The sequence below is a fragment of the Chaetodon auriga genome, chromosome 12, assembly GCF_051107435.1.
Source record: "Chaetodon auriga isolate fChaAug3 chromosome 12, fChaAug3.hap1, whole genome shotgun sequence".
Taxonomy (NCBI): Eukaryota; Metazoa; Chordata; class Actinopteri; order Chaetodontiformes; family Chaetodontidae; genus Chaetodon; species Chaetodon auriga.
The window spans coordinates 2,048,693-2,064,675 of NC_135085.1; the positions used below are offsets into that span (position 1 = coordinate 2,048,693).

The window sequence follows — 15,983 nt, forward strand, 5'->3', positions numbered from 1 at the left end:
AGTGCCTGAATTTTGTGTTTCCCTTTTCGAAGAGAATGTTTCACTCGGTTGATTTGCTGTTAGGTAGGTTTGTGGTTTTCTGTATACACAAAAAGTAACCAAAATGAAGTGTTCAATGTTAACATTTTCCTAGTGGGAGACCCCAAGACCCCCTATCATATCAGCTTGTTAACGCCGATATGTTTTAAAGCCAGCATCACTGTACTGGATGATCTGAGTGAATGTAGTATGAGCAGGAGGAAAGCAGTTAAACAATTTGAGACAGGGATTTTTTTCTGTCATGCTGAATTCATATCAGTTGAAACACCCACATCTTTGAGTCCATAAAGTGTCTGTAAAAGTCCTAAATCATCAAATGTCTTAAACTATCAAAACTAACTGTGTACTGCAGACATAAGCAGTATCAGTCAAGATTGGGCTATCGTTCACAATAAATTGTCAAAAGGTCATACATACACAGTAATTACATTATCATTATCATTTCATGATTTTGTTATGATAAAGCATTCATGTGCATGTCAACTGAAAGAAAAACAGCTTTACACATGTTGAACTTGATGTTACTGCAGTTTCCTGCTCTCCTGCTTTCTCTTCTCTTCTCAGGATTCAGAGGTTTCATTGGCCACAGAATGAAAGTAATGTGTCCAGTTATGCATACAGATACAGAAAGAAGTCTTCTTGGTGAAAGCAGAAGGCATCTCACTGAAGTTTAAATCAAACTCAACAATAAAGCTGAGCTCAAATGACAGTGAAACCAATAAACTGGCAGGTTAAAACATCATCGATGGGACACTCGAAATACACTGGAAAAGTGTCTTCTTCCTGTCCTTCCTCTGTCCTTTCCCATGCTTTTTCTGTCATATTAAGACTCCATGGGCAGGTATCTACTTGCTTTTGGAAATCTGTAAATTGCACCATGACATCTCTCATACTGGCAATGTAGCAGTATCAGATAAAGTACAGGAAAACTGTAGACACAGTCATTTCAGTGATATGTATCATCAGTAAACAACCCAAGTCTCCAATAGATGACACTGGAGACCCATACACTTACCTAATTATGATACGAATCTTGTAGGAAATATCCACCTTCCTATACACTCTTAGAAATCAGCTGATGTCAATTATACAATATTTCAGGAGTAAAAATAATATACATATAATGATAATACATTTTTTGGAGACTTCCAAAAGTTAAAATACAAATCCAGTGGTTTAGACAAAACAACAAATAACTTTTTCTAGTGCACAAATGTATCCTAACTAATGATTAATGATGGTAGAGTGTGGTGTATGATTACTTTAAAGCACATTACTTTATGATGAAGTGAAAAGGACAACCCATAACCTAAATGTCACAGATGGAAGAATTATATAGAGCAGTCTGTAGAATTTAGTGGCATTTAGCAGTGAGGCTGCAGATTGCAACCAGCTCAATGCCTCTCACTTTATCCCTGCCATCCCTCCCTTAACAATGTGTAGGAGAACCTATGGTGGCTGTGAAACTTGCAAAAAAAAACATATAAGGTGCTCTCTAGAGCCAATGCTTAGTTTGTCTGTTCTGGGCTACTATAGAAACATGATGGTGCAACATGGTTGACTCTGTGGAATAGGATCTGCTCCGTTTGTAGGTATAAAGAGCTCATTCTAAGGTGCCAAACACGCAATGATTCTTATTTTCAGGTTATTATACATTAATGAAAACACACAGTCGTATGAAAAAGTTTGGGTACCCCTTACAATTTCCATTATTTTCATTTGTAAATCATTTTGTGTTTGTATCAGCAACTTCATTTTGATCTATCAAATAACTGATGGACACAGTAATATTTCAGTAGTGAAATGAGGTTTATTGGATTAACAGATAATGTGTAATATGGATAAAAACAAAAAAGTGCATAAATTTGGGCACCCCAAGAAAAGAATCACATCAATATTTAGTAGAGCCTCCTTTTGCAAAAATAACAGCCACTAGATGCTTCCTATAGCCTGTAATGACTGTCTGGATTCTGGATGAAGGTATTTTGGACCATTCTTCCTTATACAACATTTCCAGTTCAGTTAGGTTTGGTGATTTCCGGGCATGGACAGCCCACTTTAAATCATCCCACAGATTTTCAATGATATTAAAACCTGGGGCCTAGGATGGCCATTCCAGAACATTGTACTTGTTCCTCTGCATGAATGCCTGAGTAGATTTTGAGTAGTGTTTTGGGTCATTGTCTTGTTGAAATATCCAGCCCTGGCGTAACTTCAACTTTGTGACAGATTCCTGAACATTATTCTAAGGAATTTGCTGATATTGAGTGGAATCCATGCGACCCTCAACTTTAACAAGATTCCCAGTACCAGGACTGGCCACACAGCCCTACAGCATGATGGAACCTCTACCACATTTTACTGTGTCTAGCAAGTGTTTTTCTTGGAATGCTGTGTTGTCCACAGCACCTTATTCCAAAATTAAGCTGGCTTGTCCAAATGTGCTTTTGCATAAATCAAGTGACTCTGTTTGTGGCATATGCTCAGAAAAGGCTTCTTCCGCATCACTCTCCGTACAGCTTTTCCTTGTGCAAAGTGCGCTGAATTGTTGAAGGATGTACAGTGACACCATCTGCTGCAAGATGATCTTGTAGGTCTTTGGAGGTGGTCTGTGGGTTTTTGACCATTCTCACCATCCTTCGCCTTTGCCTCTCCGATATTTTTCTTGGCCTGCCATTTCTGGCCTTAACAAGAACTGTGCCTGTAGCCTTCCATTTCCTCACTATGTTCTTCACAGTGGAAGCTGAAAGCTGAAATCTCTGAGATAGCTTTTTATAGCCTTCCCTTAAACCATAATGCTCAACAATCTTTGTTTTCAGGTCATTTGAAAGTTGTGTTGAGGCCCCCATGTCGCCACTCTTCAGAGGAGAGTCGAAGAGAAGAACAACTTGAAATTGGCCACCTTAAATACCTTTTCTTATAATTGGGTGCACTTGTCTATGAAGTTCAATGCTTAATGAGCTCATGAAACCAATTTTGTGTTCCAATTAATCAGTGATAAGTAGTTACAGGTATTCAAATCAACAAAATGAGAAGGGTGCCCAATTTTCTTGCACAATTAACCTATTTCTAACATTTGATTTAATTTCATATAACTTAATATTGCTACACTAAAAGTCTTTGTCTGGAAAACACCCCAGTACTCAGCTTTTATTAGAAAATGAATGACATGTGACTGTGATCATTTTCTGTGAAGACAGAGTAAATTGGTGCCCAAACTTTTTCATACTATTGTACTTATGAATATTATATTCCTTTAAATCTTACATATTGGTCCTTTAATTAAATATATACCATACCAGATACACCATACTATAAAAATATTCCATGACAAGTAAAATTCCTGCATCAAAATTTTATATTAATATACAAGTATTGGCAACAGAATGTGCTTGAAGACTGGAAAGTAAAAGATCACATTATGTAGAATGACCCTTTTAAGTGATTATATTATTGGATTGATGGGCCAACAGGTTGGATTCACGTTGCAGTCAGGGTGAAACTACTTTCAACTGCTTCATATATTTTGCATGATTCTCATCTAATCATCATCACATGTGTAATAAAAAGTATTACATTTTCCTCTGAATTGTTGAAGATGAAGGATAAAGTATCTTACAATTTAAATTTTTCTTTATAATGTTTGGGTCAGTGTATTTACTTTCCACCACTGCTTTGATTGGGGATATTCCATCTTCTCTTGTTGAGTTAGAAGCAGATGATTCCTGTATTGTCACATACAGTCATACTCATACTCAATTAAAACTCAGCAGACCATTTAACATACATCACACCACAGACTCACATGTACAGTATGCAGTATATGTACCATTCGTTAAAAGAACTACGGAGCATCTCAAATGTTCTCTCTGCTGCCATCTTATGTCTACAGTGGATTATCACATAGTTGAGTTTCCTGCCTTTCTTGGCTGAAAATGCCACATGCTTGATGTCCTTCTCACCTCACAGTGAACTCGAGGACTATGTAGACTGCTGGCAAAGAAACTCCACCTCTAGTTCAGGCCAGCTGTCAATCACTCTGAAAGACGTGGAGGAGGGAGCAATCAGCCTGCGGAGAATTGGCGAAGCTGTGGCCATCCTTAAAGGTCAGTGGATTTGGGTTGTATCAAGAAAGGACTGAATCCAACAGTATCTGTCTATTTGCTGATTAAAATAAAAATAAATCTAAAAAAAAAAATCAAAATAAAGTTAACTGAAATTATCACACTATTAACAGCAGTTTTCTTCAGTGCTGTCAAAGTCTGTCTCTTCAATAGGGAGTATTTCTACTAGAAACTGTTGACACTAATGTCTTATGGGCTGCAGTTGTGTATCTACTGCTTCACTTTGACTGGACTTTTGGACAGCTTCCCATTAAATACCATAAAAGAAAAAAATTAGCTGAAAAATGTATCCAAATTTTTCTGCATTAATTTTAAACATTTCATATCAATCAATAATGGATCAGTGATAGTTAATGTGAAGTTCAATCTACATAGGATTCTCTTTATTCTAACAGCCCAACTGGCTGATTATGTATAGTTCCATACTTCATTAAAAATTAAATCCTTAGTCTCCAAGGAGAGCTGGTTTGTAGGCAAAAGCAAAGCAATGGCACATCATTTGGCTTGGTGCATCTAACATGGACCTCAGTCATCAAGGTTCTTTACTATGAAGACAAGGGGGGTGTATTCACTTTGTCCGGCTTCAGTTGGGTGTACTGTTGAGTGACTGTGTTCCTTCTTGTAATGAATACTTCTCATCCTATGATTCCTGCAAACAAGTGATTATATTTAAGTAGCCTATACTAAGAATCATTTTACCATTTTTTGCAACTAACAAAAACAATAATAATAACAATATAAGTAATCACACATTTTTGGACCACCCTTTGAGTTGGTTAAGTTGAACTGACTGTCACTGATTCACTGATTATATACCACAACACACTTTGGCTGTCAATCATAGTCTATGAGTCCACACAGAAATCTGACTGTTTACAAAGGTGAGAGATATGCCATTTAGCTTAACTGTGATTATGGACTGAAAATAGGACTTGGTAAAAGATAGACTAGCATGTGATGAATGAACCTGTTTGGGCCACTGACTCCAGCCAAACTTTAAATTTGATAAAAGTAGGATTGTACTGTCGCGGAATTGCCAAACTGATTTGCGAGTCAATGTTAGCTCACTGTGTCAGTGCAAGGCCTGCAGGACATCACCAGCTCCAGGAAACCATCGGTACACATTGTAGTGACCCACTACCCCTTAATGACAAACCGCAACCAAATTTAAGGAAAAAAGACGCGACCCACGACCCACTAAAAGGGTCCCACCAGTTGAGAATCATTGCTCTAGACCAGTGATTCTCAACTGGTCTGGCTTCGGGACCCACGATCGCCCTTTAATGACAAGCACATATTATCTGAATAGACAGCACTCCGCTGCATTAAAAATATAATAAAAGGTCTCCTCATAACCTTGATCTGAATTTGTATTGTGTCCACCTTTTGGTTTCTTCCAGGTGAGTTTCCAGAGCTGCAGACGAAGATGTGCTCAGTACTGAAGCTGGAGGTGGAGGCGGTGCATTTCCTGATGGAGGAGCCTCATAAGATGGACTCCATGTTAAAGAGGGTCAAAGCCTTGACAGATGCCCTCAGTTCTCTCCGCAGGTATTCATTAACTTCACTCAGAAGTAAAACAGTTTTCATTTGCAGTGACATAATCCTGATGTGTATATGGCCATCTTTGTCCTCCCTGTTATCAACAGGTGTGTGTCAGAGTCAACCCTCCCAACCAGAGCAGCCCAGATGGAGTCTCTAAAGTCCCTGGAAACAGGAAACCAGGGACCCCTGAGAACCCAGACCTTGAGTTCCCCCAAACCCCAACCTCGATCCTCTGATGGACTCTCTCTGTCCATGCCTGATGTCTCTGGGAATCAGCCCAAGGTCAGCCTGGCAGGCTCAGCCGCCCCCATCATAGCCCGCAGAATGAAGAGCACTGTAGCCAGAGTGATCGGGCCGTCCCATCACCACCGCACTCCCCCACTGACATTCATCCATGGACGAGAGTCACCCACTGTGGCCAAGGTACTCCATGTACAGTATACTGTATAAACATGTGTTTTTATTAGGAAACAGTCTATGGTGTGGAATGTGGGAACTGTTGTTGTGCTGTTAAGGTGAGTCCTTGCAGCAGAGAGAGCAGCCCTTTCCTGCAGAGGAGACCGGGCCCTTTGCAGTCTGATGGACTCTGCACTTCAGCAGGTGGATCTGGTCAATCTGCACAAACACCAACACAGGAGAGCCACATGGACCCGATCAACATGAAACACTCGCAGACACATACTGAGGTCAGTCTTAAATACATAGTCACTGTCCATTATTCTGTTTCATTGTTGTCCTGTTTTGGCAGCTAAACTCTGATCAATAGTTTAGGCTTGAGACATTATTCAAACTTTCAACAGTGTCATCATTCTTTTTAACAGCCAAGATTGAACTAACATGTTGCACCCACAAGGCCCATCATTTTCATTTTTCAGTGATTTTTACCAAGATATACCAAGATTTTAAAAATTTTGACTTTGCTACATTTATCCACAATTATTTGGATGTGTCTACACAAGCTTTAAGTTTCAACTTGGCATATTCTCCTCATATTCAACAGGGATATCAGTAGCACCACCATGTGGTTGTTATAGGCTAATAAACTTATTTGCTCATAACCACTAAAGCATAAAACATGTAGACAAATCTATCCATATGATGAAGATCTCACCATATCTAAACTGAAGTTGTTGTTCAGTGAAAATACATCAAAGATAGAAAATTGTGCAAATGAATCCTCAAAAAGGACTTCAGACTTTAGGAGAGGTGTCAAATACAACTGCCAGAGAGCATTGCAGTAAGAAACATCCAATCAATGACCATAACATTCCATGGCGCTGTGTGTGTGTGTGTGTGTGTGTATATATATATATATATATATATATATATATATATATATATATATATATATATATATATATATATATATATATATTAGTTACAGATTTACAGTGTTCAAAGTAAATATGCTAGATAAAACTTATCTAAATTTAATCTCAAACACTTCTAGACTCCAGACTAATACTGATTGTGTCAATTAAATTTGAAGGACTTTTCCAGTGTGAAGCTGGTGCTAACTAAAAATTAACATATAATTATTGTAACTGTGGAGGAACAATAGTTAAATGTTACTTATTTTTGTAACCAAATTGGTCCTACTTCTAAACTAGAAGTTGGTTAAACTATATATTTTTCACCTGAAAATCACCAAATCAGTACCCATGGAAGGATGACAGAGCTTTTACTGACCTGTAAGGAAAGTTTCTCCGACAGTTTCAGGCCTGTTCATAGTTTTAAATAAACCCCAGCTATATATATCCTTTATTTAACCAGGTAAAAGCCTCATTGAGATTAAAATCTCTTTTAGAAGAGTGACCTGGCAAAGACAGCATCATAGACTCAGGTACAAGAACAGTACATTACACTCGCACACACTCAGTTTGCATTCACTACAAATGAGCGAAACAGTTTACAACAAAACGTAATAAGTGATTATCAGAAAGACAAAACACCAATAAAGCATACAGCAGAACAACTAATACAGTGCTTAAAATGGGACAAGTGTATAAATAATGAAGGGGCTACTAAAAACAGACACAACAGCCAAGACTGCTATTTTCACAATCTTTTAAAATTGATTTAAATTCTCCTAAGGTGACCAGTTCAAGCAGTTTCAGATCCTTCTGGAGGTTGTTCCAACCTCCAAAAGCCTTTTTGCCTAAGTCAGTTCTAACTCTGGGGACCAACATCTGTAGGATGTTTTGAGAACGCAGGCCATATTGATTTTCGATTTTACACATGTATGTGCACAGATAAGAGAGAAGCAGACCAAGGAAGGACTTATACACAAAAACCAACCAGCGCGAAAATCTGCGGAGATACAGAGTTGGTCACTCAACAGCAGTGTATAAAGAACAGTGGTGTACAAAATGTCCACAGCCAGTAAGAAATCGTATAGCACAGTGATAGACAGTGTCCAGCTTCTTAAGGCATTGGTCAGATGCACCCATATACAGCAGATCACCATAGTCCAACAAAGGTAAAAACGTGGCAGAAATCTGGTGTTTCCTTGCTTGAAGGCAGAAACAGGATTTGTTTCGAAAAAAGAACCAAAGTTTTAGTTTCAACTTAGAAACAAGGTTGTTGATATGTGGCTGAAATGACAAATTCTGATCAATAAAAATACCCAAATACTTATATGTTGAGACCATTTCAATTTCAGCTATTATCAGTCTGTGTGAACTTGTGTGTGTCCTCCACAGATTACACAGAGACAAAATCCAGAGGGCAGTCTGAGCGTAGAAACCAGCAGTATGAACCAGTCGATCACCAGCCAGGCCAACCAGCCAGCAAGCTTTGACTGCAGTGAGCCTCCATCCCCAACACCAACATAGACTTTGACCATGTCCTCAACGAATCCATGTCTGATATGAATGAGTCAGACTCTGATTCAGCCTCAGGACACATAACTTCCACTTCATAAAAGTCAGAGCAGGACACACCTCTGGATCTGACACTGAAAAGTTGATCTGTAGAAGCCCATTCACTGTAAACATATCGGGCCTAATGAAAGAATGTTTTCTTATCCTTATGCTGAACCTCTTACTTTTTCTATGAGGTTTGTTCACACACATGTTCCTTGTCAGATTCAGCAAACTCTCTTAGCTGCACAAACTTGTCATACATTGCTTGCTTAAAAAAATACAACCTGTTCCTGAGGAGGTACACACTCAGGAGATTTGAGCATTAGCGCAATCAACCCCCACAAATTGCTAAATAATGCGGCAAGTCATTGTATTGGAAAACTTAGAACATGTAGATATATATTTATACAGACACGGGTATTATTCCAGTTTGAACAAAGAATATGAAACACAGCCATATGCACAAGTTTTCTGTTTGTTTCTTTCTATCTTGTCCACAATCCCAATCTATCATTAGATAAGATGTGTTTAACAAAATGCTGACCTGACCACATATCTTCAATGCAGTTTTCAGCACTACAGCAGAAGCATGTCACAGCTAAGAAGTATCACTGTGCTAGGCAGCATATCAACTTTACTTGCAGCTTGCATCTAAGTGTCAGTGTGTGATAACACACTGACACTTAGATGCTTAAGTTTTGGTCTGCTGTTTATTTATTTGTAGCAGTGATAAGTGGTTCACTCACTTCCAACAGTCAGAAACAAAGAACAAGGAACAAGGGCACATTTTTGATAAATGGTCTCGTCAGACTATTGTGGTTTACTCCAAATCATAGACAGGAAATGAATCAGGCTTTTTGGCCAGTTTTAATTAGTTTAGTCTTTATATGACCATGCACATTTTATAAGTATTTCCCTACAAAGTTACAAGTTAAAATTGACTAAAAGACAGCACTGATATCCTGATGTGTTTTGCTCCAGCAGCACCCTCGCAGCTTCCTGTGGTGCCTCATTCATTAGTTTTTCCCTCCACCCCTCCATCAGGTCCTTCCTCAGCTCCTTCCAGCACAGAGCACAGCAGTCGGCCAAAGGTGGCAAAACCGCCCCGCTCCACTGTGGACAAGGAGATGAAGCAGAGTCCAAATAGGGCCAGCAAGTCCCCTCCTACTCCTCCTCCACGAAGGTCAGTTGAGCACTGAGGATCACCTGCAGACTGGGTTTTCTACCAGATTTTTCTAGGTCTTAAACCTTGAATGCATTTTTATTATTATTATGTTTTCTTTATTATTTCTTCCCGGGTTCCATGCTGTCTGTTCAGGTCTTACCACGGGAAGGCCAGGAGAGGTGATTTACACCAGCAAAGAGCTGGTTGGAGCCCAGGTATGTGTGTGTGTGTGTGGGGGGGTTTACACACATGGGCATAAGACTACTATGTGTACATGTGAAATCTAAGCATATTAAGAAATAGCAAAATTGTGGTAGAAAAAAAGTGTCCCAAGTCCTAACTTGCAAGTAGTTCAGAAGAAAGAGAAGAACATAAATATATCCTCTGACACCCATGGTGGTACGACATTAAAATGTGTCATGTGAGTTCGAATTAAATGCAAGTTTAGAATAATTTAGGATTAGCATAACACTTTTACTATATAATACAGTAAGGTTTATGCCACAGCTGCCCTAAATTAACAACATTGGTAATTACCAAAATAATTTTTTGTGTCTCTGTAATGGTAATGGTAACCCTAATACACCAATATGTACAAGCTCTTTAACCGAAATGATATTTTTAATGCTAAAATATAATTATTATTATTGCTATCCATGAATTTTCAACTTTACTGATTTACAAAAAACTGAAAAAATAGTAAAGCACATTATTATTTCTTGATTAATATGTCAAATTATAGTTATTTACTTGCATTCCTGAACAGAAAAATTAGTTTTAGTGGTTGATTAATTTCTGACTTCTCAGAGAAGCCCAGTGAGCCGGCTCAAATTTGGGTATAAAAAGGTGAATTCAGTTTGAAATTCCTCATTCCTGTTCAAAATGGTAAAATGTCAAGAGCTCACTGAAAATGAAGGAGTCCACATTCATGATGCTGGATGGTCTCTGAGACAAATAGGGAAAGACATAAATTGTTCTCACAGTGTGGTCAAGTATGCTTTGGAGGCAATTGCCAAGACTGGTACTTACAAAATGCAACAAGGAAGAGGCAGGAAACGAAAGTTAACTGAAGCAGATGTCAGACACCTCAAGACTTTAAGTACTAGAGACAGAAGGAAGACCACTGCTGATCTTCAGGCAGAGATGAACACTTCTAGATGAGAGTCTGAGAAAGTCTCCAGAATGACTATAAGCAGACAACTGACGGAACAAGGCTTAAAGGGAAGAATAGCTGCTAAGAAGCCATTATTGAGGCCTGCAAACATCCAGAAACACCTCAGATTTGCCAGGGAGCACAAAAACTGGACTGTTGATGACTGGAAGAAGGTACTCTGGAGTTTGAACTCTTCGGTCAGCATCGTCGCATTTGTGTCCGCAGAAAAGCTGGAGAACGTTTTGATGCCAGATGCATTGCACCCACAGTGAAACACGGTGGAGATTAAATTATGGTATGGGGTTCCATTTGTGGAAACGGCATGGACAAATTAGTGAAAATCGATGGTATCATGAACAAGACCGTCTACCACAACATCTTAGCGCATCATGGAATCCCTTCTGGACTGAATCTGATTGGGCATGGGTTCATATACTGTACCAACAAGACAATGTCCCCAAGCATACTTCAAAGCTGTGCAGAGACTATTTGACCAAGAAAAAGGAATCTGAATATATATATATATATATATTCAGCTCTAACCTCAAAATGGCTCAGCATTTTACAACACTAGTCAGCATTTCCCCATTCACACACACATTGATTCACTGGTGGCTGTGTGTCAGCTGCTCATTATTTTAAGCAGTAACCATTCACACACACACTCATACACACACTGATGACACAGCATTGATGGCAATTTGGGGTTCAGTATCTTGGACTGCTCCACCTCCTGGGCCACTGCCTGTGCCAGTCCTATTCCCTGTGTCTGATGAATTTTATTAGAATGTAAACTCAAGTAGTGTTGGTGTTCTGGGAAAGATCAACTGCGTACAGGACAGTTTTCTGGCTTACTCTGTCAAAGAAGGATCACTTTTAATCCACAATGAGTTAAAAATCTGTTGCTGTCCAATGCACTCTATTTATCATTCACATTCATGTCTAGCAAGGTTAACTATGAAAATACCACTTTTACCAATATGTAATAGTTGAAATTGACCACTAGATAGAGCTGTTGTAATGGTTTGCAGAGTCAGATTTTGGATCATTGTCAAGCATATTTTCACATAAGAGGAATTTGCCTTGGTGTTTTGTGCAAAACATAGCAAGTATAAAAATATAAAGACAGACAAAAAAAAAAGAAAAAAGAAAAAGAAAGTAAAAAGAAAGTAGTGCAAGTCAAGAGGCATAGACAATTGACAATAAAATATGAAAAGAAATAAAAACAACAACAACAACACATGAAATGTGACTTAATTAAATGAAATGACTGAACCATTTTGTCCATAAATGTTTATTTACCAGGAAATCTGCAAAAGTCCCCAGTATTCAGAACAAAAATGTTGGAAATGTGCAAGATAGTAATCAAAAAAAGATGTAATCTAAAAAGACATAGGGTGGAGGAGTGGGTTGGGGGTGAGAATCAGTGTCAGTGGAGGTATCTGGCCTTGTTGATGAGGCCAGCTGCAGTTGGGTAAAAACTGTTCTTGTGGCATGAGGTTTTGGTCCTGATGGACTGCAGCCTCATGCCAAAGGGAGAGTGTCTCAAGCAGTTTGTGACCATGGTGGGAGGGGTCAGCCAAAATTTTATACAGATGGGGTAAGAAGGGAAATTCTGAGGGCATCTGGTGGAAAGGTGGAGAATGGCAGGTCTGTGGAGCAGAGGAAAATACATGAGTGAAAATTTGGCTAGAGATGGGCTGATAGCGATATGGTTGAAAGGGGAAAGTAAGGAGGAGATTGTGGCACAGAGATATGGTTCGCCAGCTTCACATGCTCCCTTCTGTCAGACAGGAAGACAATGATACACCTGTAGGTGGAGTCAGGCACTGCCTTCAATACTGGCAGAACCCTGACATGGGGCCAGGTACTTGAGGATGAAGTGAAGAACCATGTTGGCAGCATTATTTACAGATCTGTGACTGTGGGACGGCACAAGGTGCTCAAATGACTTCAGAGGTCACTCAAATGACTTGAAAGAGGTCAGAGTGATAGATATGTAGTCATTAAGTCCTGAGGTGTTTGAATTTTGGGGATGGGGATGATGGTGGAGGTCTTGAAGCAAACTGGTACTTGACATGTCTCCAGTGAGGTTTTAAAGATGTCGGGGAACACCAGACACTGCTGATGGTCGAGCTGCTTTGCAGGGATTCTGCCTCTTAAAAAGAATATTACATTCCTCCTCATGATGGAGAGAGTCATCATTGTGGTAAAGAAGGAGGGGGCCTGCTGAGGTGGGGCAGGTGGAGCTGGTGGGCTGGAGCTGGTGGATAGAGTCAGGCTCTCTCTCTTTGTCTTTCAACAGAACAGTCGAGTTCATTCATTTCATTGGCCAGGTACAAGCCGTTAATCAAGTGGGGGGCTTTAGGTTTGTAGTTTGTGATCTCTCAGAGCAAAGAAAGAAGCAGAGTCGTTGGCTGAGAAGTGGTATTGAGTACAATCATAAAGCTTGTCTTACCTCCTTGGCTTTACTTTGCCTCTCTAAACTTGTGCCTGTCCTCATTCCTGAGTGCTTCATCCTTCCTAAGGTTGCAAACCTTACCTGTCTGAGCTGTGTGTGAGGTAGTAATGGTATAACTTATATGTTTTTCAATAATACATGATTCCACACATTGTCCCAGTCAGTCTGTGCTAACTAAGCTTTTGTTTCTGCATCTCCTTGCTAGACCTCCAGTAGCAGCTTCAGTTCCTCTGCTCAGCGATCCCACACTAAGTTTTGCCACTCATCCCCCTCTTGCTCACCAGAGAAGACACCTAATGGCCAGAAGCAGGCCATCCAGAAGCAGGCCATCCAGAAGCAGGCCATCTAGAAGCAGGCCATCCAGAAGCAGCTCAGTAAATTAATCTGACTTTACCAGCTTCAAATCAGCATAGACTGATGCTCCACCAAAAACCACTTTAAATTTTTTTTTTTTTTTTTTTAAATGCACAAGTTTATTGGGTAAGTAGCTAGAAGACTATTTGCCTATAAATAAATAGCTTAAGCCAGAGCGAATTTGATGCCATCAATTTTGTTTAATATATTATCTACAGTAGAGCAGCTTGACTACCTTTGCATTTATGTCATGAAGCACTGCTTAATCACAATGTCAAATCTTTAACGACATGTTAAAGTGAATACAAAACAGTTCCTAGTTATTCAGAAAGAGGAAAAAAGTATTTTGAGTCTTTTAACCTCTTCTGACATAGACAGTTTGACTGTACTTTACCTGTGCTTTTTCTAAACTGGTCCCGATTAATTTAAGAGGAATAGCGTTGAATTTTGCCAGTCATGCATGCCGTTACTTTGTTGTTGGCCAGTATAGTAAATATAAACACTGAACATTTAGCTTGAAAAAGACAGGTGCTCCTGTGTTATATGTCCTTGAAAGGAAATTAAAAATCAGATATCAAAAAACAGGAAATGTGATAGCAGTAGGCTGGCTGTGAAGTTAAGTACTGCTAAGAACCAAAAATATAGAGACCCTGCCCTAGTAAAAAGATCCTTTCCATTTGCATTTGTTGTTACATCAGAAAGTATGTGAAGTAGCAATTCAATTTCTATATTTGCATTGGCTCTACACAGACAAGTGAGAGTAGGCCTAATCTGTGATTTAATAGATACTGAAAAAGGAAAATCAGCAGGTAGGAGTGGTCTGACTATCACCAAGACTGTAGTATTGCCCCTTGGGTATATTACGTGGAGTTCAACAATGGTTGCATCTGAGCACAAGGCACCTTATCAAGATGCTGTGCTTCATCGGAACTGCTCCTAATAAAGTAGCAAGTAGTCACTAGTTCACTGTACAGCATATGATATATGGGGTCAGATACCTTTTTCAGAATACGCTATGACCTCATGATTCACTGGATTCAGGATTATGAACTATAACATTTCAGATCAAAATCCGCTTCTTTTAACCATAGTAGTCTAGTAAACCCCAAAATCACCTGGCCCTTGTTACAAACCCAAAAACATAAAATTGTTTTGATATATTTATTAACTGAAATCTAGGGGTTACAAAAAAGAAAAGAATGCAGTTGCCAGGCCAACTGCAGCAGGAGGAGTGGGAGAGCCAGCAATTGGGGGAGATGTGTCGGCTATTGTAGACTGCTCACACCTGCAGGTAATCAGGAGCTCTCAGGTGAGTCTACCTGAAAAAAAAAAAAAAGAGATAGCACCCCCGACTACAAGACCTAAACCACCCCCACAAAAATGGTTGCTCTAAGGCAACCAAATCCCAACAATTACCAGTAATAACAGGTAATTATCTATGGCCTGGAAAGAGCATCTGCCAAGACATTGTCCTGGCCACGAATGTGACAAACCTTCAGGTCGTACCCCTGAAGGAACAAGCTCCACTGCATTAGCTGTTGATTGGAACCTTGCATACTGTTGATGAACACGAGAGGGTTATGATCTGTGTAAACCAAGAGTGGTGCACCTGAAATGTAGACATCAAAATGCTTCAAGGTCAGAATGAGTGCCAGGGCTTCCTTTTCGATGGTGGAGTAGCGCCTCTGGTGGACATCAAACTTCTTAGAAAAGTAACACAAGGGATGCTCCACACTATCAGCATCATCCTGCAACAGAACAGCTCCAGCTCCCACATCACTAGCATCCACAGCTAATTTGAAGGGCTTGTTAAAGTCAGGAGCTGAGAGAACAGGTGCATTTGTCAAAAGTGCTTTAAGATCCTCAAAAGCATCTTGTCACTCCTTGTCCCACCCAAAAGGACACTTTGGGCTTAGCAGGTTGGTTAGAGGAGCCGCAATGGTGGCCAAGTTACAACAAAACCCTCTGTAGTATTCAACCATGCCAAGAAATCTTTTAAGTTCCCTGCGTGATGATGGAGTACCAAAATTCAAAATAGCCTTCACTTTACCCAAGTATGAGACTGTGGCTTTACCAAACTCACACTTGGAGAGGTTCACAGTCAAAGCTGCAGCTACAAGTCGCCTAAAAACCTCTTCAAGCTGAGCAAGATGCTGGGCCCAGCTATCACTATAAATGACCAGGTCATCCAAATAGGCAACACACCCTGCAACTCCCTCTAGGACCCTGTTAACTAGCCGCTGGAAGGTTGCAGGTGCATTTCGCATCCCAAATGCCATGA

The 15,983-nt window shown here is 39.7% G+C and overlaps 1 protein-coding gene across 1 annotated transcript in view; it reads left to right on the forward strand.

The window, feature by feature from the left end:
* The window catches only part of LOC143329206 (sickle tail protein homolog), a 139,441-nt gene extending 125,729 nt beyond the window's left edge, over positions 1 to 13,712 (forward strand). The window contains 10 exon segments of the mRNA XM_076745004.1: positions 4,009 to 4,145; positions 5,564 to 5,711; positions 5,810 to 5,863; positions 5,993 to 6,128; positions 6,221 to 6,391; positions 8,417 to 8,522; positions 8,525 to 8,582; positions 9,636 to 9,751; positions 9,867 to 9,949; positions 13,554 to 13,712. Coding sequence (XP_076601119.1) covers positions 4,009 to 4,145; positions 5,564 to 5,711; positions 5,810 to 5,863; positions 5,993 to 6,128; positions 6,221 to 6,391; positions 8,417 to 8,522; positions 8,525 to 8,582; positions 9,636 to 9,751; positions 9,867 to 9,949; positions 13,554 to 13,697 — 1,153 coding nt within the window. The 3' untranslated portion in view covers positions 13,698 to 13,712.
* Positions 13,713 to 15,983: the final 2,271 nt, after the last annotated feature.